Genomic DNA, 27,427 nt, shown 5'->3' with positions numbered 1-27,427 from the left:
TGGTGCGGTCTGACCACCCCTAACAAACTCCGTGCCGTCAAGGACACGACGACTGTGTGGCGGTCATCCATGCGAGCCAACCGCAGGGACTCAGTCGTTCTTTGTCGGCTCCGCATTGGCCACACCTGACTCACGCACAGTTATTTACTGTGTCGTGAGGATCCCCCTCTTTGTCGTTGTGGGGCGTCCTTGACGGTGGTCCATATTCTGTCGGAGTGCGCCCTTTTAACCATCCTCAGGCAGACTTTTGCAATGCGTGACACGCTCTCTGCTCTTTTATCAGATGACTCTGCCATGGTGGACTTGGTTTTGTGTTTTATTCGGGCAGGGGGTTTTTATCCTTTAATCTGAGTTTTTTAGTGTTGATTCTGGCTTTTAGCCTCTGATTTTAAACTGAGTTTTTTAAAGTGTTCTTGGTGGTTGGCTTTTCCTCTTTTTGTCTACGGTCGGCCAACCACCGTCACACTGTGTGTTTTAATTTGTTTTGTCTGATCTCTGTCAGAGTATTTCATGTCCTGTTTCGTCTGTTGTCTTTCCTGTTGTTCGTTTTTTATTCTCATCGGGTGGTTTTAGTTTTTATGGAACAAGGGACCGATGAGCATAGTAGTCTGGTCCCTTTAATCCCACAAACTAACCAACCAACCAAGCCATCACATTGTTTCATAAGATTTGCAGATACTTTTCACCCTCAATCCAACCATCCCTCGAGTGTTGAGAAGCATTGGATCTAATTATCTGATTGCCAAATTGTCACTCATAGTAATATCTTTAATTAAATAAAAACTTTTGCTGTGGTAATAGATATTCCCTTCAGTGCTTTTGTTCATTGTGTATAAACATTCTAACCACACCTCAGTTTTATAAGGCTTACGTAGGCACATCGGGCACTGACTAGGTGGACTCTTATCTCCCTAGCTGCTCATTTTACTGAGATGTATCCTTCAAAATTTTTTCTTCATCCTCCCAGTGGGAAAGGTGGGTAGGTCCCAGCACTTGATTGAATGCGAGGACTTGTGTAGCCAGTCCTCTGGATTCGGGACTTATTCAGAGTAGCAGTAACAGAACACATGCTGCTAGCCAGAATGTGTTTGTAATAGTCTAGCAGAAAGGGAGTAGTTTTGAGAAGGTTTCACCCTCCTATATCCAAAAGTGTTTAGAAGGAATCTATGGCTCTTTAAAGTCAGTCGAGTGCTTGAGCAATGGGACACTGTTAGTTGAAACATCTAATTCCCAGCAAGCAGCTAACCTCCAAAAAGCTACATGCCTCGTTGACATACAATAGAAACAAAACTGCACAACACCTGGAACTACAACAAAGGTGTTGTGACTTGCAGGGATCTACTTGACATTCCCAGAGAAGAACTAAAAAATGAACGCATTTTTGATGTGCAAAACGTGATGAAAAGGGTGAATGGTGGTATAATGAAATTGGACTCCTTTATACTTACTTTCGACAGCACAAAACTTCCAGAGCATGTCAAGGCAGGTTTTCTCTGCCTAAGCATGTGGCCTTATTTCCCTACCGTAATGCACTTTCGGCACACTACTGTTGGATGTAAGGAAGAATCCACTTGTGGCAAATAGGGTAAGGCTGCCCAAGAAGGAGTTGGATGTTCATCTCTTGCTACATGTGTAAACTGCTCTAAGCCTCAGCCAGCTTGGTAAAAAGTCCACTTTAATTTCATTGGTCCTTTTTTAGAAACTTTCTGGTTATTACTTTTTCTTGTTTTCATTATGTCATTCATTGTCCATCTGTGATAGCAGACGTGACTGTCAAGGCCCTGTCATAGATATTTTCGATAGGAGGACTCTTGCACCTTGGTTTTGGACAATAGTCCTCAGTTTGTGGCACAGTCTTTCAAGGACTTTTGTACACACAATAGCATTCACCACATCATGGCGTCTCCCTTTCATCTGGATTCAAGTGGCAAGGCAAAATAGCTTGTCCAGACATCAGCCTGTGTCAGGGCATTTGGACAGCATGCTCAGTGGATTCAAGCTGTCATCTATCCACAGCTAGTGCGGTCACTGAATTGTCACAGTTCACACCAAATATCAACTTGTGGCTTGCCACTGGAAACACTTCAGTCCCAGGATGATTGCAGCCCCCCCCCCCCCCCCCCCCACTCTGGCTGTGGGCCCAATGCCTTGTTCTTCATTGGCCCTGGCAACTCTGGGAATCAAACAAGCCTGGTCATGCCCACCTAACCCAGTGGCTGGGGCTTCATCAGCATCAATCGCAGACCTGCTTCCTGCAGCAGGTGCCATCAACAGTTTCTATCACCAAAAATTCTCCTCTCCAGTCCGTTTCATCGCTGCCCATGTCATTGCCCCTCGATATGGCCTCTGACATCCAGATGGCTCCTGCCCCATTGCCGGTTGTGTCCACTGGTCGCACGAAGGTCCACGGGCAGCAGACATATCCTCAGCCCACTCGCTTTCACATTCGTACATGATGGTCCAAGTGTATCAAGAACTTCTCACGCCTTTGGCTGTCGACTGATGCCATGGACATCTCTTCAGTCACAGCATAGTGAACAGCGACACCTAGTCTTTGCCCCCTTCCATCCTCCCCCCCCCCCCCCCCCCCCCGTATCATTCTCATCCTCTGCAGGGGAGGAAGAGTGATGTAACTCTCTGGGTACTACAGTACTACACCTACTTCCCCAGAGCAGATGTAAATCGGGGCGTTATGCGAAGTGCAGTGCGCACCGACATTCACACGGTCCACCTTCAAGTATCCGAGGCAGTTCTAGGGGCAGCCTAGTCACCAAGCACAATCACCAGTTCTGCTGCACATGCACAGTACTACACCAGTGGCACCTGATGTTGATAGCATCTTTATAAGGGCATGCACAACCCTTCAGGCCCTCAGTCGTTAAATGTGCTAGAGACGTGTAAACTACTTTCTTTGTATTCTTTTTGATGTCACTCTGTGACCTAATAAATTGTATCCCTTTTGTGGCTTTGTGTTCCTTGTTAGAACAGAAATATTGGCACTAAATGAAAACTCTGTCAAATGCAAAGCAATTAAGAATACAAGAGGAATTAGAAATTCAAAATCACAAAACATGTCGCGGCAGTACATCCTGATCGTCACATCCAGCTATTAAGTAGCTATGCAAATAACATATTATTGTAGCCAGTTGTAAATAGTTCTGTGTGAATCACTATACCTTAGATGTTAGAGGACATCACGTAAATGAACTGTTCTGATGTGGCTGAATAAGATGATAACAGTGATTCGTGTGTCTAAGCAATTAACTAAAGAAACAAGATAAGCAGGAAATAAATCAGTGAAGTAGTAAGGTGGAATGGTGCCATGAGCTGCTGATGGAGCTCTCCCCTAGCTATCATCCAATGGTCAATTGTGCAGCCACAGATAAAGAATTATCTCAACATTCTAACAGTGATAAGGGTATTATAACACTGATGAATTAATTCAGTGATTGGAGTGTATGTGATAGATTAGTGCTCCTGTAGAAGAGCAATTCTTTTTGCCAGTACACCGTGGAAGTAATTTTCCACCATGAGCATGTGAATGAAGATTTTGACACAAGATATTGTAGTAGACCATATTTGTGTAGGATCTTTAGGTCGGAGTTATGATAAAATACAGAGAAAATAATTTAGGAGTAAAGAAAACAACTCTCTACATAGTAGAAGCATTAAGTCATCAACAGCCACACAAAAAATAATAAAAACATTACCACTTTCGGACGAGTCTTTCAAGAAACTAGAGTAAAGTCACAGTTCCTGTGACGGTAACAGACAGAGGACGTTAGATTTCAACATCTCTATGTTAGCAACATCATTTGAGATGAAGCATTAGCCCTGCTGGACAAGAATGGAGAAGGGAATGAAGAAACCATACTGGCATCTGCTTGGAAAAGAAACGCAGTTAATGTGAAGCATGTTCTAGCATGCATGCTGATGCATTATACCAGCTAAGTGGCAGAAATAGTCATTGCATACTGTCAGGGTTCCAGCTTCTAAAAGTTGTAAATGATTTGAACATTAAATGCTGCCTTAAGGAAGCTGTAGCTGTACTAATTTCCTCAGGGGAAAAACCCCATCTTGTGTCTCCTGCCATATTGTGACAAAACATGTCTGACTTATAGTTGCATGCAATATTCAATACTTGTGCTTACCACAACAAATATAATTCCTTAAAAGTGCTGCACATTTGGAAAAAAAAAACTGTTGACTGAACATGTGTCATGATTCAGCAGTTAATCGTTAAGTGCTCCATGACAGTCAGTATCAGTGAACTGTAGATCTAGACAGGTGAAGCCTCGTTACATGTTATTAATATGTTTGCATTGGCTTTTATCTTGGAATGTTTGTTTTATTCCTAATCATGTAGGCATACATTAAGTGTATTTTTGATAATTCTTTTGTGGTTTTGCAACTGCCACTGCCCTGGGGAGGAATTTACATAAATAAATTATGTTACTTAACTCTGTCTTCAAAAAGAAGTGTTGGTTTTTCATTATTGGATTTCTTGAATTTTTCAACAGCAGGTAAGTGTTTCACTTGTAAAGATTAGAGGTTCATCAAAAGGACAGGAACAAGCTTATGATAAGACAAGAAATTATTTTGGGAATATAAATATTGACCAACTTAAACTGTTAATTGCTAATATCTGGCATTCATGTGTAACTTGTAGATTAATTTGTAAAAATGTAGCTGAACTTAGAATGATTTATTCAAGAAACTTTAAAAACACTGATATGACTATGTGACTAACAGCAATTTTTATTTTTCTTCTGCTTCTGTTATGCAGCATACAACACACAATAAATCAGTACGTGGACATTGATTGTGTGTTGTATACTGAACATATATAACTACTGACTTAACGGTGATTACCTTAGATCCATAAGATGGATAAAATCTTTTCTTAAACTTTTTCTTCTTGGTATGTAGTATGTTTCAGTAATGTATGATCTTAGGGACTTCATATAAGTTACACATGTCGTCTCATGCTATGGCAATTGTGCAACAAGACCAGTGTGTTGCAGAAGAGAAGGTGTTTCAGGTTTGCTGCAGATGCACTAATGCTGCAAATTGTGCACGACAGTGCGCAAGTGAAATTGTGTGGCTGCTTAAAATATTCTCCAAAGTTGAAGTACATGGGACACTATAACTTTTGTGGGCAAAACATCTAAATTCTGGGTTGCCACAAGTTCTGTAAATCAGGGAATTTCAAATGCACCAGGGAAGTATCAGAGGGGAGGGGGGGGGGGGGGGGGGGGGGGACTGAAAAAATCTCATTTTTTTTTTCTCAGTAGCATGAAATTGTTTGTTTACTGAAATGTCATTCTTCATCACTAGCTGGGCGCAGCTGAGTACATGTACCGCTTTCAGACTCTCTCATTCTTACTGCTTCTCAGCTTCCCACCCCTCCCCTCAGCTTGAGGTCAGTGCTGCCATCACTACTTGCTGCTAGCCTAGCAGCTGCCGATGAGAGTCAGGGCGGCATGAGGAGTAGTTTGTTTGGATGTGATTATCAGAGCTTATCGACGCAGTGGCCAGAGACAATGGTCATGTGTGCTTGGGTTGTGTCTGAGTGATTGTGTGAGTGCTCTCGTTTTCTGACAAAGGCTGTGGCCAAAAATTTATTTGTGAGAGTATGATTGTCTTTTGTATGTGTCTGTCTGGGGCTCAGCAATCATCTTTACGGTGAGTTGATTGTCTTTTGTATGTGTCTGTCTGGGGCTCAGCAATCATCTTTACGGTGAGTTGTTACCTATCCTCATTAGTATTTGCACAATTAATCTGTTGTGTGGGTGATCACCGCAGACTCATTTCATCAACGTGGTGTCTGTGATACGTGAATAGCTGGCCACATGAGTGGACTTCCATGACGGGCCAAAACTGCAGGCCATTTCTATGGGTATCTCGGATTGGACCTTCGAATCTGAAGCCCATAGTTTCCCACTAATGTGTGAGCCCTGCCTGTCGGACACAGTCTCACCAATCTTCCCACATGCTGGGTCTGTGTGTGTGTGTGTGTGTGTGTGTGTGTGTGTGTGTGTGTGTGTGGTGATTTTCATAGTTGATCCATGGACCAAGGACTGTGGTGCTCCTTGGCAGGGCAGAGGCCACAAACGATGGATTTCAGGAACTAGGACTGTCTCACTGCAAGTAATTGTATAGTACAGCGTTTTATAGACTTTTATTTATTCTAGTACATTTTGGCACTTTGAAAGTAGTTAATATATTAGGAAGTATGAATGATAAGAAGAAGAAAATTATGGCAGTCACTGTCAGTTTGTACGCTATGTACTGATGTATTTCTTGAAAGAAAAAGCACATAATACTTGTAGGATAATAAACATAACACAGTGGGCAATAACTGACAGTAACGAATATGGTAGAACCAACATTTTATTCGCAGTCACCTACAGTGTTGGTTTACATAACTCTTCCCACCTTATACATTTCTTTCAAGAGGTCTACTTTTTTCTGAACTTGTTTCTGAAAACAGTGAAGGTATTTTAAATCTGTCTTGCGACTCCAACAAAATGCATATTTTTGTAACCAAATGTGTTCTGCTTTATTGAAATAAAATAACATCAGTGTTCTTAATGAAACATATATACCATTTGGCTAGCTTTCTCCATGTAAAAGCAGTTCATTACACAAGATGTTGATGTTAGTACTTAAGATTTTTGCTCACACATTTAGAAATACAGAAGTCCTTACATTTTTTTGTCAACTTATGTCTTTACTTACCCTTAAGATCTCAAAATTTGCGAGGGAAAAATGTTAAAACTTGTCCGGAAATCAGGGAAATATCAGGGAATTTCACTTGTTGTGTATAATGGAACAGTTAAGAAGATTTTGACCACTGAAATGGTAGCTACACAAGAATGACTGTTGATAAATTTGTCTTCATAGATAACTTCACATATTCCATATAATGTCTTCACAGATATGTAGTTTAACAGCTTCAATATACAAATAATTCCGTGGATACTAGTGTTAGAGTAAAAAAAATGTGGTAGTTGTTTGACATCCTATGTCATCTTTAACTATTCTTAAATGCTGCGAAAATATAACAGTTTTCTTGATATTCTCTAACATCATCTGCAGTTGTGACAGTTGCCATCAGATGATGATCAAAGATAATGAAAACTACTTTGTAACTTAATCGAAAGTTCAACTAACATCACTTTCATCAAGAATTTACAAAAGTAATTGTCTTCTTCTGCTGTGTGAATTCAGCATTCTGTAGAATGAGACATACTGATAAAATTTTCTTATGCAATAATGCTAAAAATATATACATAAAAGATTCCTGTTGTGCAGTCTTAGTTCGTCCACAAAGTAGAAATCTTTGATCAACCATAGACTTGTGCTGGTATTTATCTCCTATATTCAGACCATTTTCAGAGCAGAATTACTACAGGTCTTACTACATTTTCTTATAATTTTTTAGACATATATAGATGACCATCATGTTTCTTCTGTTCTCTTTTATTGTGACACTTTTCACTGCAGCTGTCACGGGAACTTCTAACTAATATATTATGTACCCTGCCTTTAAAATGTTTTGCCAACACTTAGGAAGTGAGAGCTACAAGGACTCAAACATGGTTCTGGAACATAAAAGTGCAGTGCCTGAGAAAAAGTCAAGCACCCAGAACACAAGTTGATGTAACTTTGTACATGTACACACCGTGATTAGAGTTGCAGTTCTTTGTAACAGTCAAATGGCCCCCATTTTGGTTGTGTTTATTGTTGTTACCAAGCCTGGTAGGGTATACACTGATATGACAAAAGTCATGGGATACCTACTGATATCATGTAGGATCTCCTTTTGCCTAGGGTAGTGCAGCAACTTGATGTGGCATGGACTCCACAAGTCAATAGAAGTCCTCTGCAGAAATATTGACCCATGCTGCCTCTATAACCATCCATAATTGTGAAAGTGTTGCCAGTGCAGGATTTTGTGCACAAAATGACCTCTTGATTATGCGCCATAAATGTTCGATGGAATTCGTGTCGGGCAATCTGGGTGGCCAAGTCATTCACTTGAATTGTCCAGAATGTTCTTAAAGTCAATCATGAACAATTGTGGCGCGGTGACATGGCGCATTGTCATCCATAAAAATTCCATTGTTGTTTGGGAACATGAAGTTCATGGATAGCTGCAAACAGTCTCCAAGTAGCTGAACATAACCATTTCAACCAATGATTGGTTCAGTTGGACGAGAAGATCCAGTCTATCCCTTGTAAACATAGCCCACACCATTATAGAGCCACCACCAGCTTGTACACTGCCTTGTTGACTACTTGGGTTCATGGTGTCGTGGGGTGTGCACCACACTCGAATCCTACCATCAGATCTCACCAACTGAAATCGGGACTCATCTGACCATGCTACGGTTTTCCAGTTGTGTTGGGTCCAACTGATATGGTCACGAACCCAGGAGAGCCACTGTAGCCAATGTCGTGCTGTTAGCAAATGCATTAGCATCAGTCGTGTGCTGCCATAGCCCAGTAACGCCAAATTTCACTACACTGTCATAACAGATATGTCCATCTTACATCCCACATTGATTTCCGTAGTTATTTGATACAATATCTGTTAGCACTGACAACTGTACGAAAACACTGCTTCTCTGTCATTACATGAAGGCCATCGACCACTGTGTTGTTTACAGTGAAAGGTAATGCCTGAAATCTGGTATTCTTGGCACAATCTTGACACTGTGTATCTCAGAGTATTAAATTCCCTAATGATTTCTGAAGTGAAATTCTCATGCGTCTATCTCCAACCACTGTTTATCATTCAAAGTATCTTAATTCCCACCGTGCGGCCATAATCGCATTGGACACCTTTTCTTATGAATCGCCTAAGTAGAAATGACAGCTCCACCCATACATTGCCTTTTTATACCCTGTGTACACAATGCTATTGCCATATGTACATGTGCTTATTGCTGTCATATGACTCAGGATAAAGGGATGTGAAAAGTACCAGATGTTGAGTGGTCACCGTGAAAGATACGGAGATGGTGTGTACTAATGTGAGGCAGCATTTTAGCAGCCAATATAGTTCGAAAGAGACCTTATTATGGGTCTCCATTTGGTTGACTGGTTGATTCATGGAATATACTGATTTGTGGGGCATTTAGATGCAACTGTGGGCCATTATTTGGCTACATGGAAATGTGCGGACAGGCATACTCATCCACGTACTCGGCCACGACTGACCACCGCTAGGGTGGATTCCCATATTGCGCCCATGCCCATCGTAACCCCTTTGCATCTGTGCCTGCCATCTGAGAATGAGTGAAAGACTCCCAGCAAAATTCTATGTCATCCTGCACCATTGGTAGTCACATTAACAAATTGTCCCATTGCATATGCTGTCGTTAACAGCACGACACAAACGACTGCATTTGGAGTAGTGTCATGACTGAGAAGCATGGACTGCTGATGAATGAGACCATTCAGTGATGAATCACAGTTTTGCACTGCCCCATATGACCAGTTTCAGCAAGTATGACAGTGATGAGGGGAGAGGTCCCATTCATCCAATGTTTTGGGGAGGCACAGCGGTGTTCCTTGTATCATAATGGTGTGGGGAGCCATCAGTTATGACTTCAGGTTATGGCTGGTAGTGATTGAGGGAACTCTGACAGCACGATAGTATGTCACAGACTTCGTACATCCTCACGTTTTAGCTCTTGTGCAATAATATTATTGTGTCATTTTTTAACGGGATAGGGCTTGTCCCCATACCGTACATGTCTCGGTCTACTGTCTGCATGATGTTGAGGTACTCCTGCAACCACCAAACTCCCCTTATATCCCTGTTAGAAAATGTGTGGGATTAGCTCAGACGTCAGATGTGTTCCTCTACCAGTATCCAGGGTATCGAGGACCATCTACAACAGTTGTGGGCAATCCTGCCTCTGGAGAGGATCCAAAAGCTTTATGACATCCTTCCTGATCCAATCAGTGCATGCATCCATGGCAAACAGGGTGCAATATAATACTGATAAGTGGGCTCTTACTGCCAAGTTCTTTATAAATTTGACTGAATATTGTAATCGCTGAAATAACGTAACATACTCTCTCAACTTGTGAAGTTCCATTCTTTTCCTCCTCCCCTTTGTGGTGCTCAACCTTTTCTATCAGGCACTGTAATACACATTGACAATCATAAGGAGAATGACACTTTTTTGACTTCACAAAGTTTTCAAAAAGTTGTTTACAGTGTTAATTAAATGAAATAATGAATTAATTGCAGAGGCCATTCTTTATAGACTTACCTGACAAGTGAGCTCATAGAAATATATTGGCTCAGTGCAAACTTCTCTTATGAAAGTTTCCTGAATAGAGGAAAAAACACCTCTCTGTTGTAATACTATCTGCAAGCTACTGCATGCAATTGCACAACATTAGTTACTGTAGTTATTAATATAATATTAATGTAATATTTATTTTTTATTTATTATCTGTTTTATAACAGCAGTTTGTATCAGTCTAATTAAAATAAATTTAAAGTCTGTCATTGATAAGGCATCATTTTGTGTGAAGTTTGGAGTAGGAACTCACAGACTGATTGTAATGAGAGAGTAGCAGCTATAATATGTTGTATATTGCTACATTTATTGCTCTGTATTGTGTGAAAATGATAACTATGTTTTTTTTCTTTTCTTTCTTTTCTTGTGCAGTTGAAGGGGTCCTGCCTGAGTGTTTTGGATGGGCACTTGCGTTATGTAACATCCTGTGCATTTTCTCGTGATGGATCATTGCTAGCATCAGGTTTGTGTGTACTGAAATATGTTACATAACTTACAAGTGGTTTCTCATCATTCATATTACATAGAACTGACATTTCTTCTCTAATAGTTTCTGTGTAGGAAGTGATAAAACTCTGAAACATAAAGATACATAAGCTATTAGAACAATTGAAAACTCTAAAGAAAATGAGAACTGACATGAGTGAAAAGAGGTTAATTAAGAAAATATAGTGTCTTTGATCTTAAAAGTTACCGAAGATCAAGGAAAACAGAAGATTCATCAAAAAGTAATAAAATAGAACAGAAGTCACTGACTCAAAGTAATTCTATTTGAATGTAGAAGGAGAACTTGAGAACATTTCCTGTATTTTGTGGTATGTGTATTTGAATGCAGTTTGGATGAACTTTAAACAAAAAAACAACTTCATTTTGCATGTAATAAATTGTCCAATTATTTACACTAACATCTGTTTGGCACCGAGAAAAGAATGAATACAATCTTGGCAGATGTGTAAAATACTAGAAAATGTAATACAAAATTAATTCTTCTGTAAGATATACATAGGTCCAGCTATGTCCTATCTCATATGGTCAGGGACTTCGGTTTTATGGCAACCATCAAACAAATTGGAAATGTGAAAGTAAGATTCAATATGTCTCATCAATGCCCAAGGGCATAATAGCAGCACATGAGTGGGTGCAAGTGGAGCAGTATGATCTGTCTTCAGGGGATAAGTGGGTCACGGGCAATGGCTAATGAAGGTTGAAGCCAGGAAGATTATGGGAATCGAGGATTTATTGCAGTTAGAGTTCCCATCTATGCAGTTCAGAAAAGCTGGTGGTTGTGGGAAGGACCCAGATGGCACAGGCTGTGAAATGAAGAGCCTGTAAGTTAGCTTCCACATTGAGCGATTTGAGGAATGATGGCGAGCCAAGATTCGAGGTTAAGAAAATCTGTGATTTGAGAGCAGTGGGTGTGTATCATGGTTGGATGGAGGAGTGAATTGAGTCAGGTAGGGTTCAACATTGTTCTTTGGTTGAGCTTGAGTGGTAGGGTTGGTGGCGAAAAAGTGTTTCCACTTAGGAACCAGAGAAGAAGAGTAGTCTTTAACAAGTCCTGTATAATCTGTATAATTGAATTTGGGAGTGGGGCGAAAGATGAGGCCTTTTGAAAGGACTGATGCTTCTGTGGAGCTAAGGATTTTGGAGGAAAAATTCATGGCTTTTTTTGGATCTGTTTAGGCTCAGGATTTTGTATGGTGGTAGGAGTGAGTTTGTCTAATTCCGATGAAGGCTGTTTTGGCCAAAAGCTTACTTGTTTGACAGTATTTCTGTTGTACCTATCTGACACAGCATCCCCAATGTATATAGTGAGTAGGAATTTATCCTTCTCATAATATTGTCAAAAATGAAATTAGATTGCTAAACACCAAAGGAAAATAGAAACAAAGAAAACTGATTTCAAAACAAACAGAAAAAAATAACAAAACAAAGAGAAATGATTGCAAAACAAAGAGAAATGATTGCAAAACAAAGAGAAATGATTGCAAAACAAAGGAAAAAGTTTGCTGGATGAAAAGATAGCTAAACAGAGAGAAAATGTCATTGAGTGAAGAGAAAGAGCATTGAACACAGAAAAAGAGACTGCCAAATGGCAAAAAAGTGACAAATAACAATTACAGATAACACACGGACAAAACAAAAATTATATTATCAGGAAAGATGACTAATTGTATAAAAAGGAAAATTCACTCCAGGAAAGAGTGAAACAGAATGGCTGACCACTATTTGCCTTTAAAGGATGAAATTCCAAATACTGCCAATAAACACATTTAAATGTGGACAAAATTATTATTTACCTTTGGGAGATGAAATTCAATAAGCACATTTAAATGTGGAAAAAAGCTATACCCAGTCTTTTGTACTGTTAGTTCCTTCTTCAGGAGGATAGGTTGGAAAGAAAGGATGAATCACTGAGACCCATGTCATGAGGATCAGGGGACAAAGATCAAAGATTTGGAAACATAAAGTTGGATTTGGAAGGTAGTAGTTTTGCTGACACTGTGACCACTTCAATCCAGAGATAATAGAATAACATAGTGAGAAGAAACATAGATTAAGAAGAACAGAAATGTAATGCAGCTATCAACAGTACTAGGAATTTTGCCCTTTGAAGGTAAATGCCATCCACCCATACTGTCTCCTCGTTAATTTCATAACTTTCTCAAGCGGATTTCCTTTTTGATGCATTATTGTGAACCATTTTCCATGTGGCAAACCAAAGATTCTGTTGTCGCTAGGACCAGAAGTGTCACCAAGCTCCCGTATTAAATGGAGGCGTTAGGTGCGTGAACAGAGCAATAGTGAGAGTAAAATAAGTCAGTTTTATGGAGGATGTTGTTTCTGAATGTGATATTTGAACCCAGGCACAGAATTATGGAGGGTTTTGAGTGCTGGTTAAGCTGCAGTGACAATACCAAAGAGGACCGGAGGACTGAAAAAGGAAAGAACATGTTTGTACAGTAAGATGCACAACATATATGGACAATTAATCAGTAAGAACTTTGTTGATAAGTGCAGCAAAGCTGTCAGTATGCAAAGGCAAAATTCAAACAGAAACAACACAACAGTAATTAAGGAAATGAATACTACCACTAATAAAAAAATGAAAGTATTTTAATACAAAGAGAAAGAGAAATTTATCACTGAATAAATAGAAAGAGAATGTGATAGCATTAAACACAGCGGCTAGAGCACTAAACTGAGAATAGATGTTGCTCAAAAAAGGAAAGAGAATATTAACATGGAAATTAGATTACAAAGAAGGCAGATAGCTAAAAAACAAGATACCACCAAACAGATGAAAATTACCTCAAAATTTATTAAAAAAAAGAGGGTGGCTAAAAAGTCAACAATCACAGAAAGAGATTGGAAAAAATAAGGACTACAAAAGCTAAATTAATATATGGGTAACTACATACAGCGCAGTCAAAGAATGTAACAGAGACGTGTTGAGAGACAACAAAAAGTGAAGGCATAATTATTGAAGACTGAGGACATTTTCAAATGTGAATTGGAGGTTATGTCATAAGTTTAGACAAGTTACGGAGCGAACAAAGTAAGAACTTAAGAAGGAAACAGAATAATTGACAGCCATGAATTGCAGAAAAAAACTGAAGACTGTGAGCATACAAATGTTAAATTCAATTAATGAAAGGTGCATTGACATGTATGTGACTTAATATTACTTGAGAGATGCCAAGCTTTTCGAAACAGGTATAGATGTCATCAGCTTTACCTGCCCACTCAATTCCTATGTATTAAAAAGTGGTTATTCTGAATTTCTGAACTGGAGTTTCATGACATTCCTGGTGTATTTCATTGTGTTAATATAGTGTGAATTTAAGCCACAGGATATTGGCTAGAATTAGCCATTTTACAAAACGACTATGACAGGAAAATTGAGGAAATTCGAGCTCCTACAGAGGCAGCAGTTATTCTTCTAGTACACCATTCATGACAAACAGGAAATGGAGGAACTAATAGCAGTACTCAAAGTACCTTCTGCCACACACTATAAAGAGGCTTGAGGAATATAAATGTAGATATAGGTGTTCCTTAAACCACTGTGCATGATTCTATGTTGCATAGGCAAGAGTTGGACTGAAAAATGACTTGCCCAGTGGGGAAGATTTGATGTGTGTAAGATCGAGAATAATATTGACATAAGTAACAGCTTTCATCATTCTTTTTGTAACAAGTGCAAACTCAATTGAGTGCTCCTGTGCCATGATACCATTGCTACTGGTGTGTTGATGCACTGCTTTGCACTTGTCAAGCTGGAAGGAAGCATTTTCTTACACAAATTATTACATGATGTAACAGGAATCATGATTCATTTCCATTCTTGTATGGTCATAACAAAATATTGCTACATTCTCTTCAGTCATAATAAATAACCTACATCTAATACATACTCCGCAAGCCACCATGCAGTGTATGGCCGAAGGTATGTTTTACCTCTACCAGCCATTTCCCTTTCTATTTCACTTGCAAATACAGCAAGGGAAAAAGACTGTCTATATGTCTCCATATGAGTCCTGATTTATCTTATGTTTGTGTATATTGGTGGCTGTATGACTGTTATGCAGTCAGCTTGAAATCCTGGTTCTCTAAATTTTCTCAATAGTGTTCCTCAAAAAGAACATCACCTCCACTCCAGGGATTCCCTTTCAAGTTTGCGAAGCATCTCCATAATACTTGCTTGTTGATTGAACCTACCAGTAACAAATCTAGTAGTCTGCTTCTGAATTGCTTTGATGTTTCTTAAGCCTGACCTGTTGGGGATTGTAAACGCTCAAGCAGTACTCAAAAATGGGTCGCACTACTGTTCTCTTCTATGTAATGTACTTTGCAGATGAACCACACCTGTGTAACACTCTCCCAGTGAACTAATATCAGCATTCACCTTCCTCAGTACAAACCATACATGGTCATTCCATTTCATATTGCTTTGCAGTGTTATGCTTAGATCTTTAATTAACCTGACTGTCGACTAGCACAGTACTTATACTATATTCAAACTTTAGGGGATTGTTTTTCCCGCTCATCTGCATTGGCTTACATTTTTCTACATTTGCAGCTAGCCATCAATCATCATATCAACTAGAAATTTTTTCTTGAGTCATCTTGTATCTTCCTACAGTGACTCAATTATGACATATTTCTGTACACCACAGCATCATCAGCAAACAGCCCCAGAATGCTGCTCACCCTATCCACCATAATATTTATGCATGTAGAAAATAATAGCAGTCATATTATAATTCTCTTGGGCACTCCCACTCACACTCTCTGGTAAACACTCACTGTCAAGGACAACATACTGGGTCATATTACTTAAGAGGTTTTCGAGCCACTCACATATTTGGGAACCTATCCCGTATGCTCTTACCTTCATCAGCATGCTGCAGTAGGGCACTGTATCAAACTCCTTTTGTAAATCTAGCAGTATGGAATTTGCCTGTTGTCCTTCATCCAGTGTTAGCAGGATATTGTGAGAAAGGGGGGCAAGCTGAATTTCACATGAGTGATGATTTCTAAATTTGTGCTGATTTGTAGGCAGAAGCTTTTCCACCCCAAGGAAATTTAGTATACTTAAACTGAAAATATGTTCAAGAATTCTACAGCAAATTGATCTTAAGGATATTTGTAATTTTGTGAATCAGATAGTTTACCCTCCTTATATACAGGGGTGACTTTCAGTTTTTGAGTTGGCTTGGCACATACAAGACTTATCTCCTGCAGATCCTGCCCTTAACTATGTGCTCTGAGACATTCTTCCTCATCCAGCCTGTTTTCCTCGAAAGATGCATTATAAGATTGGCCATGATTTTGAACTCTGTGTTTTGACTGATGCACATTGCCTTTCATATTTACTAACAGTTTTAATCATTTACTACTTTTGATCAACACTATTTACAATGTCAGTTGAACATCTGATAATCCTCACCATTTTCATGATGATTATACCTACCTGGTGCACTATGAGAATTTCTCTTACTCAAATTCACTTTAATAAGAAGTTTTCTATTTACTGTTTGAAGAACTAACCTTCTAAGTGCTAATGAAATGTCAGAAACGATAGAAAAGTATTAAGAGAGATGACCAGTATAAGAACTTAATGAAACAAAGGTGTATTGGGTATGTGAGATATTTTATTGAGCAAAATAATCAGGAGTCAAAGACAAGGATGAGAAAACTATCAATGATAAAGAAAGCATGACGGAGTTGCTTAGTCTCTGAAAAAAATATGAAACACAAAATTTGTGATATTAGGACATTTTCTTATCTTGTTATTATGGAAACATAAGTAACAGACCATATAATTGATTTATCTTCTATTTTCTACATAGTTCTGATGACATTGTGTGTGTAGTACATAGCTTTTGTTGTGACATTCTTAGATGTTAGTTTCTACATGTAGATTTTGAAGAATAATTACATCACTTATTTTGAATGTTTCTTGTTCTTAAAAATAGGTTCCAATGACAAGACCCTTGCAGTATGGGACCTGACAGGAAACCTGAACGTAGACTCAGAACTGACAAAACCATGCTCTGCCCTACGTCACTATGCCAACAATAATACTGAGGTGAGTACAATGAATGGATTTGCATGAGTACTTTGTCAGTGGGAAGAAATCCATTACAGCTCATTTCTATTTGCATTTGTATTCATATGGTGCTCATTTTTGTCCTTTTGGATCTATAAATTCTTTTTTCGAGAAGATCACTCAGATTCTCAGAACTTTTTAGGTGATGGCATTGTTTTTAAAACAGTGTAAGGCTCCACAGGTGGTCTCGCTTGCCTCTGTTCTAGGACCAGTAGATGTTCTTCAGAGAAATCACATAATATGGATGAATTTTTCAGAAATTTGTGAGAGATTGGAACAAATTAGGGATTGAAGTTTACTTTCTTACTGCACCCGAGTCAGGCTGCGGTACTGAAACAATGTGGCCAGCCAGGACAATGTACCTGTGTATGTGGTTTTCAAATAGCCTGCAGATAGAGGTAGAGTGATAGGGAAGTGTGGATGGCTTGAGGTCTGCATATGCATAGCATCAGAGAGCGGGCAAACAATGTCTGGAATTGCTAAACTGTATTGCTGTGGACAACAGTTAGTTTCATTTGCCTGTGGTACATTGCATTACATGTTCAAATCTATGAGGAGAATGATAAATTTTGAAACTGATGTCAATTAATTGCCTACATGTGAGAAATCTTAGTTCTCATCTTGACTACACGGTGTCCACTGCTTCACTACAACAGTCTGCATGACGTGTGTAGAAGAGAACAGCTAAGTGGTAATTTCAAGTACTGTGATGAATATTCACCAGTCAATTTGCAGATAGGGACACCAGACTGTGTTCAGAGTAAAGACACTTCAACTATCTAATTGCCGAAGTATTACGATAATGATTGAAGCAGAAGGATCTATAATGCCCAAGTATTAATAACAAAGTTCCCAAATTTATCATCCTCTAGGAAAGTTCTCAGGCTCAAATTATTCTTTGGATCGATAGCTGGCTAAAAACTGAAGTAAAAAGCTCTGAGAAATTTAATAAGTCGGGGAACATTTATCAGGACAGGTTAGATGCCATACGAGGGGGACTTTCCATTGCAATTGACAAAAATATCCTCTCTATAGAGGTTGAAATGGAGTGTGACAGTGAAGTCATCTAGTCCCATTTAACAGATCTAGGTGAAACCAAGTTAATTGTTGGATGCTTTTACCAGCCACCCAATTGAACTTTGACTGTTCTAAAATCATTCAAAGAAAGTCTACAGTTGGTAGCATGTAGTTATCCAGATCATGCGATACTAGTTGGAGGCGACTTTAACATTCTGAGTATAGACTGAGATGTCTGTGGATTCATTGCAGTTGGTGCAGACACACAGTCTTGTGAAGGGCTTTTGTACACAGTTTTTGGAAAACTGTCTTGAGCAGCCAGTTCTCAAGTCCACATGCAACGGAAATATCTTAGACCTTGCAGCTACAAGCAGGCCAGACCTTATCAGTGGCGTCAGTACGGAGATGGGCATTAGTGATCATGGCGCCCTCATAGTAATTGTGGTTATGAAAGTTAATCAATCAGTCAAGAAGGCTATGAAAATGTTTCTGCTAGAAAGAGCAGATAAGCAGTTGTAAGCATCTCGCTTAGCAATGAACTGCAGTCATTTAATTACAGTATGGTGGGCATAGAGGAATTATGAGCAATGTTTAAACAGTGTACGAATGGATTAATAAAATATTCTCAGCTTTCAAGCTGCATCAAGTGGTTAACTGCCCACGAACTTTCGGCAGAGATCTCCTCTGCCACTGTCAAGTATTTGACTGTCATTTTAATGCTGCTGCTGCGTGTAGATAGCCGCGCCACTGTCAATGAAGTTGTTGGTGGCCAGTCTCGCAGAACCTGCCTCAACTCACCAATCACAGGTTCCCCGGCCATACACAGCTGCTGTCTACTGTCATCATTGAGGGTGTTGTCCAATATTTTGACCTCTGTTGCTTCTTTTATTACACTATCCCAGAAGCTGTGGCCTATTCAGTAATAGAGGCATTGTCAAATGCAATTCAGTGTCCATTTTTCAGTGCATGCTCCACTAAAGCTGATTTTTTGAGATAGCGTAGGCGGAAGCAACTTTCATGTTCTATGTGACACTTTTCAGTAGTGCAGACAGTCTGACTGACATAAAACTGCCCACACCTCCACAGTATTTTGTGTATTACAGGAGTTCTGAGGTCTACATTGTCTTTCACAGGTTTCATTAGTTGCCAGATCATTTCTGGGGGCCTAAAGACTGTGGCAATTTTATGTTTCTTCCAGAGCCGACTAATCTTCCCTGTTATTGAGCCACAAAATGATAAAAACACAATCTTCTTTGCGTCTTCTTCAGAGAACTTCTACCTTCTGCTATTGCGTCTTAGGTGAAACTGCTTGCAAAATTTGTCTGTTGTTGTAACTATTTTCCTCGAAAACTCTAAGTAATTAGCTCAGATCCGTCAGCAGGTTTTTGATGTGTGTGACAGTTTCAGCTCAGTGTGACAAAGTCCTCAGAACAGACCGTTTCTGTGCTGGGTGGTGGTAAGTAGTGGCATACAGGTGCTCAGTGCGTGGATGGGCTTGCAGTAAATGCTGTGACTGAGACACCCATTGGGTTTACAACAGGTGGGAACGTCCAGGAATGGCAAGGATCCACCCTTCTCTACTTTAATCATGAACTTTATGTAGTCATGGTGGATGTTGTTGATGTGCTACAGGAATTTTTCCAGCTTTTCATGTCCGCGAGGCTATTAGATGAAGAAAAAAAAAAAAAAAAAAAAAAAAAAAAAATAGGTTTTGCAGATGATCTCTTCAAAATGCTCCATTAAGAGATTGGCTACAACTGGAGCTAATGGGCTCCCCATTGCAATGCTGTCCATCTGGTTGAAATATTCTCCTCCATGTAAAAACTATGATGATGTCAGGATATGTCTAAATAAATCTACAACAGTGTTGTCGAAGAGCTGGGACAGCAAGTCCATGGTGTCTGTGATGGGCACACATGTGAATAGAGAAACCACATCAAAACTGATCATAATATCCCTTTCACCAAGGTGTAGATGTTTAATTCAGTCAATGAAGTCCACCGTATTCTTTATATGGTGCACACAATGTCTAGCATGCATTGAGAGGAGGTTGGCCAAATGCTTTGCAAATATATTGGTTGGTGATCCAGTGGTACTCTTGGGGATCTGATGGTGCTTACTATAGTGTTAAAGGTATATCCTTCTTGTACACCTTTGGCAGATGCAGAACTTGGGTGGTCTGGGTGCCTGAGGGAGGTTGTTTTAGTGACACACTCTTCCAGCAATGACTGTTAGATAAGTCTTCCTCACATTTCTCGATGTAGGGTCCCAATGCAATTTTTCGTTTGTATCTTCCTTGAGCACCCATCAGATTTTTGCATCATAGTCGTCTTGTTCCTTTAGGACGGCAGCATTGCCTTCGTCAGCTGGCATGACAAATGTGAGTGGGAGGATCATTGTAGAGAGCACGGAGGCTGTCGTGTTCAGGTCTAGTCTTGTTTGGTGCATGCAGCTCGCATTTTAAAAGAATTCAGCCCGTTTCTCTTTCTCTACGAACTTCTCCTGCAATTTCACTGGGTCCTAATGGAACGTGCAGACTATGATGTGAAAATTCGACAGATGCTGAAGGAAGATGGTGCAAAAAACTGCCTCAGGACCCATCCTCCAGAATGGTGGTGAGGATTTCTCAAACGGTCATCACTTGTAGAGAGTGTCATTAAAAATCACCTTCCTCATGCACCCAGACCACCCACATCCTACATCTGCCAAAGGTGTATAAGGGTATTCCTTTAAGGCCTATAGTGAGCACCATCTGATTGCTAATCTATTGACTCGAAAAGCATTTGGCCAGTCTCCTCTTGACACACGATGGCTATTGTGCACACCATATAAAGAATACAGTGGTCTTCGGTTGAATTAAACATCTATGCCTTGGTGAAGGGGATATTATGATTAGTTTTGATATGATTTCCCTATTCACTTTTGTGCCCAACGCAGACTCTATGGACTTTCTGTCCTGGCTCTTCGACAACATCATCATGGATTTATTTAAACATACCCTGATGTTATCATATGTTTTAAGTGGTGGTGCATATTTCAACTAGATGGACGCATTACTATGAGAATCTGGCGTCTGCAAAACTTAGTTGTTTTTGTTGCTACATTGATAATACCTTTGTCATGTGGCCTCATGGACATGAAAAGCTAGAAGAGTTCCTGGAACACATCAACAACATCCACGGCCACGTAAAGTTCTCACTGGAAGTAGGGAAGGATGGTTCCCTGTTGTTTCTAGAAGTCCTTGTCTGTCGTAAACCCAACGGGTATCTTGGTCACAGATTTTACCACAAGCCCACCCACACACACTAGTATCTGCATATCACCAACTGCCACCACCCAGCACATGCACCATCTGTTCTGAGGCCCTTGGTACACTGAGCTGAAACCATCTCAGATGCCGAAATCCTGCCGAGGGATCTGAGCTACTTATGTAGAGTTTTCAAGGAAAATGGTTACAGCAACAGAAAAATTTCAGAAGCAGTTTTGTCTAAGCCACAATAACAGAAGGTCTGTGATGGAGATGCAAAAAAAAGATTGTATTTTTACCATTTTGTGGCTCAATAACAGGGAACATTAGCCAACTCCTGAAGAAACATGAACACAGCACAGTCTTCAGGCTCTCAAGTAAGATCTGGCAACTAATGAAACCTGTGAAAGATGATGTAGACCTCAGAACACCTGGAATATACAAAATACTGTGTGGGTGTGGGCAATCTGATATCGGTCAAACTGTCAGCACTATTGAACAGTGCCAGATAGAACATGCACTAGAAAATGGGCACCGAATTGCATTCAGCAATACTTCTATTACTAACTGGACTTACAGATTCTGAGATAGCTTAATAAAAGAAGCAATAGAGATCAAAATATTGGACAATACCCTCAATAAAGATAATGGCCTACAGCTGAGTACATCCTGGGATCCTGTGATTGGTGAGTTGGAGCGAGTTCTGCAGTCACACATCCAAAACATTGCAGTATCTAGTGTATGACTGGGCACCTGTGACGTCATTAGCAGTGGTGCAGCTATGTAAGCATGGCAGCAACATTCGTATGACTGTCAAGCTCTTGACAATGACAGAGGCAAAAGCTCGTGGGTAGTTAACCACTTGATGTGACTTGAAACTGAGAATATTTTATTAATGTTTAAACAGATATATGCCTAGTAAGTGGATTAAGGATGGAAAAGGCCCATAGTGGTTTACCTATGAAATTTGGTAAATGCTGAGGGAACAAAGGCTGTTGCAGCACCAGTTCAAAAGAGACTGCACAAATGATGACTGGAAAAGGTTAGTAGAGTTCATGTGTCTGTGAAAAGATCTATTAGCAAAGCATGTAGCAACTGCCATCATCATAGCTTAACAGAAGATCTGGCCAAGAACTGAAGAAAATTCTTGTCGTATGTAAATTCACTAAGTAGGTCTAAGCCTTTCATCCAGCCAGTCATTGAACTGTCTGTGTAGCAGTTGAAGAAGACAAAACAGTAGCAGAAGTTTTAAATTCTGCTTTTAAGAAATCGTTGAAGCAGGAGAATTGTTCAATCATACCACTGTTTGACAATCTCACAGAGTCCCTTATGAATAGCATCATGGGTATAGAGAATCATCTAAAAGAGTTTAACACAAATAAGTCACCAGGTCTGGATAGAATTCTAACTCAGTTCTGCAAAGTGTACTCTACGGCATCATCTCTCATCCAGCGCAAAGTGTACTGGAAAAAGTGCAAATGACTCTCATATGTAAGAAGGGTAAATGAATGGACCTGCAAAATTAGAGGCCAATACCACTGATATCAGTTTGCTGCAGAATTCTTGAACATATTCTGAGTTTGAATATAATAAATCTGCTAGAGACCTAAAAGCCTTATGTCCATGAATGAACACGGTTTTAGAAGATATAGCTCTTGTAAAACTCAGCTTGCCCTTTTCTCACATGATATACTGTGAACTATAGATGAAGGGCAACATGGAGATTCCATATTTCTAGGTTTTCGAAAAGCATTTGACTTGGTACCGTACTGCAGACTGTTAATGAAGGTACGAACATAAAGAGTAGGCTGAAAGACTTTTGAGGTAATAGAACTCAGCATATTGCCCACAATGGTAAGTGTTCAGCAGAGAAGAGGGTATTATCAGGAGTGCCCCAGGTAAGTGTGATATGACTGCTATTATTTTCTTTATACATGAATGATTTGGCAGACAGGGTGAGCAACGATCTGTAGTTGTTTGATTATGGTGCTGTGGTGTACTGGAAGGTGTCAAATACCTGTGATTACAGGATGATACGGCATGATTTAGACAAAATTTCTAGTTGGTGTGATGAATGGCAGATGGCTCCAAACATAGAAAAATGTAAGTTAATGTGAATGAGTAGAAAAAACAAACCTGTAATGTTTGGATACAGTGTAAGTAGTGTCCTGCTTGGCACACTAACATCATTTAAATATCTGGGTATAATGTTGCAAATTGATATGAAATGGACGGGCATGTGAGAATTATGGTAAGGAAGGCAAATGGTTGACTGCTGTTTTAGTGGGAGAATTTTAGGAAAGTGTGGGTCATTTGTGTAAAGGAGGCCACATGTAGGACACTAATACCAACTGTTCTTAGTACTGCTCGAGTGTTTGGGATCTGCACCAAGTCTAACTCGAAGACACCGAACCATTTCAGAGCTGGGTTGCTAGATTTGTTACCAGTAGGTTCAAACACCTTGCAAGTTTTATGGAGATACTTCAAGAAATCAAATGGGAATCACTGGAGGGAAGGTGTTTTTCCCTTGCTCTATCCATGAGTGGAACAGGAAAGGAAAAAGTGAGTGGTGGTGTTGGGTACCCTACAGCAAGCACCGTACAATGGCTTGAGGAGTACATGTGTAGATGTAGATTTAGATGTAGCTAGCACAGCTTTGTGAAAACTTCAAGTACAATATTTCTCAAAATGACAATTGTCTAATGGCAGCATCTTTGAAATTGGTTGCAATAAGTGTCATTTATTATGATTTGGACTATATTATAAGTAAAAATGTAATACTCCAAAGACTATTGTAAAAATGGTCAGTAATGGTGTCATATTTTTTGCTGTCAATGGGCATTATGAGTGTAGACTAACTTGTTCAGCATTACAGTGAGAGACCACTTTTATGATAAATTACACAAGCAAACAATTAATCATTGTCTATGAAGAAAATGACAATGATTTACATTGGTTTGATATCAGAGTTATTAATGAATTTATGTGGCTCCATTCTCATGAGTTATTAGAGGATACAACACTAGGAACAGTATGATCTGCATACTTAATAAGATAAAGATTTCTAATTTGTAAAGGCTGGGAATTTCTCACATACTATGTATGCAGATGATATATTGACAGATACATTTTTTTTAAACCATGAGTCTTAAACCAAGAATATTATTACTTTACTTTGTTCTTAATCTGCATCATAATATCATTGTCACTGATATCTGAAGCTGTGTCCGAACCCTTTGATTGTAAATTTGATGATGATAGTTTCAAGGCTCATATCCATCTTCACCTCTGTATCCAAGACTTCTACCTGAAGCTTTTCAAGGAACTGCACACAGTGTGTCCTCACTGAAAGGGGACATTGTTTCTTCATGCACAAGTGATTCAGTGTTTGTTATCTTGAATGTTTTGTTTCTTTTTCTCCCACATATCCTTCAACATGTGCCCAAATTAATTCTATTTCATTATACTGACAGTGATATGTGGGAAAACAGAAAATTGCATGACCACGTTCACATCCAAGAAAGTGAAATTCTGTCATGTGACTTGTATAAATTAATGAGCTGCAGGAGTTCAGTGTGAGTCTGATTTATGCCGTGTGGAATATTTTTATTTCTAAGCCAATGCACAATATCTGCTTTCCTGGTGTTTGTGGTGGGTGTTTTCTCTGTAAAAACTGAATGATAATGGGCATGGTGCATTACAATGACTAACTTTGAAGTAAGGTATGGCAAGAATTGTTTGGCAAACCACGTCTCGAAACTGACAGCATTTGTTTCTGAATGATAGTCAGTCACTGCTTTTTTTCTTAAACCTAAATACAAATTTACTCTCAGGAACAAAACCAGAAGAGTCAGCATGCAGAATAATTATCCAAGAACCTATTCCTATCGGAACATTAAAATTGCCAGTACAACCAGTGATTTTCCAACAAGTATTCCAGGAATGATTCTGATTCACTGAGGATTCATCAAGGTGATACACTGTCGAACTACTTCCTTCTCTTGTATCGTGCATCTTTATAAGGGATGTGATTCATGCTGTATCTGTATGACTTCTTTCAATCAGAAGCTCTCTTCTTAACATATTTGAAACCAATGCCTCTTAAAATTCTTTGCACTGATGAACCTCTAACTCTGAAGCCAATTTTCTCATGCATAATTGTAACAAGTTTTTGTGATATCGGGTATCCACATTTTATATACATTTCAAACATAGAGTGCTTTAAAATATTGTTGTCAAAACTGTCCATTTGTGTTAAAGTTTTCTCATGATTTGGTTGCTTTCTAAGTGACACGAAACCAACTTTTCCCGTTTCTAACACTGTGACACTTTTGTGTACAACTCTCTTTAGTTCTCTTACTGACATCACCTGCTTCTGCAGTCCGTTCTTGTATCTTCAAATGTCAACAGTAGGAGTCTTGCGTTCAAATTCACATTTTAAAAAGTTGCAAATGCGGTAAATAATTCCCCTCGTCTGCTCATGAACCACTTCATGTTTATTGCCGTCATCTGACATATTTATTTGGAAATTGCACTAACACGTTAACAGATACACATTCACAGCTATATTGCTACATGAAAATAACGATGACAGTCGAACAAATGATTTTTTGTTGTGAAGTAGGGCAACAGTGCAGTGTGCATGAGAGAGGTTCTTGCCATCTAGCTGTAACTCGCAGAATTAGCCACACAGAAAGAGAACAAATCACATCAATACCAGGGGTAAATGGAGGAAGATTTGCAGAATGGCCGAAAATTGGGCCACGTTCCTACATATTGTGGTCTTCTGTTAGATCTGAAGAACCATATTGTTCAAAAGCTCAGAAACAATTCCAATCTTGCATGTGTTGCTGCTGACCACTTTAATGCCTCAGCTTTATGGTGAGGGGCTACTTTTCATTCTTCCATGGTTTCTGTTCTGTTGAAGACTTTCCAGTATTCCATTAGTTGAAACTTCCTGGAAGATTGAAACTGTGGGCTGGACAAGGACCCAAATCCAGAACATACACCTTTCACGGACAATTGCTCCACGTGCTGAACCATCCAGGCACATCTTCCACCTTCACAGCTTTATCTCTGCCCGTGCCTCTCCTTTACCTTCCAAATTTCACAGAAATTCTCCTGGATACTTAGCAGGAATGGAACTGTGAGAAGGAGTATTTTGGAGAGGTGTTGATGAAAGTGAAGCTGTGAGGGAAGGTTATGAGTTGCACCTGGGTGGCTCTGTCAGTAGAGCAATTGCTCACAAAAGGCAAAGGTTCTGGTTTCGAGTCACAGCCTACCACACAGCCACCGAGCTAGGTGGCAAAGTGGCTGGCACACTGGACTCGCATTCGGGCGGATGACAGTTCAGTCCCACGTTCGGTCATCCTGATTTACGTTTTCTGTGATTTCCCTAAATTGCTCCAGGCAAATGCCGGGATGGTTCCTTTGAAAGGGCACAGCCTATTTCCTTCCCCGTCCTTCCCTAATCCAATGAGACCGATGACCTCACTATTTGGCCCCCTCCCCCAAACAACCTAACCCAACCCCAACCCTACCACACAGCCAGTCAGCCAGCCAACCAGGAAGTTCAAAATCAGTGTATACTCTGCTTCAAACTGACAATTCATTCTGAATTGTATTAATTACTTGTGTCCAGGAGGGTAAATTCTCTATACATTATGTATGAAGTGCAACATAGCTCACAATGCCTCCCCTTCCTCCTCCCCCCCCCCCCCCCTCCTTTCTCTGGTAATCCATTTATCATCTGTCTGCGATGTATATACTTTTGGAAGGAAGGAAGGAAGGTAGGTAGGTTAGTGTTTAACATCCTGTTGATGATGCAGTCATTAGGAGCATGTGCTTGGATTGGCCGTAGAAGGGGGAAGTTGGAACCACCCTGTTACTGGTTTTAAATAATTTAGGGATATTGTAGTAAATAAAAATTACATACAAGTTGTGCTGTGAATATCTTATGAAATAAGCTGATTTCTGCTGAGATTTTTATGGAAATGAGGAAATGGTTATTAAATATGGCTGACATGGAGAACTGATAAAGCCCTCTCATTGTGTTACATGGAAAGTGTGTGAAGTTCCTGTGTAATACAAAAATTAAGGAATCATATAGTTATACATAGATTTATTTAGTCTGCATAAATTCAAGATATTTCTGAAATGATATTATAGATCACTTTGTTATTGATGAAAAGTGGTTTGGTTTTTTAGTTACCAATGACATAA

At 39.5% G+C, this 27,427-nt stretch overlaps 1 protein-coding gene across 5 annotated transcripts in view; it reads left to right on the top strand.

Moving 5' to 3' along the window:
* The window catches only part of LOC126297649 (WD repeat, SAM and U-box domain-containing protein 1-like), a 223,542-nt gene that overhangs the window by 59,023 nt on the left and 137,092 nt on the right, over positions 1-27,427 (top strand). For all 5 annotated transcript variants that reach the window (XM_049988728.1, XM_049988727.1, XM_049988729.1 and 2 more), the window contains exons 7-8: positions 10,698-10,788; positions 16,808-16,920. In XM_049988728.1, the coding sequence (XP_049844685.1) occupies positions 10,698-10,788; positions 16,808-16,920 (204 nt within the window). The remainder of the gene's footprint in view (positions 1-10,697; positions 10,789-16,807; positions 16,921-27,427) is intronic.

The sequence above is a fragment of the Schistocerca gregaria genome, chromosome X, assembly GCF_023897955.1.
Source record: "Schistocerca gregaria isolate iqSchGreg1 chromosome X, iqSchGreg1.2, whole genome shotgun sequence".
NCBI classification, from domain to species: Eukaryota; Metazoa; Arthropoda; class Insecta; order Orthoptera; family Acrididae; genus Schistocerca; species Schistocerca gregaria.
This window is presented reverse-complemented; position numbering and strand designations above follow the sequence as displayed.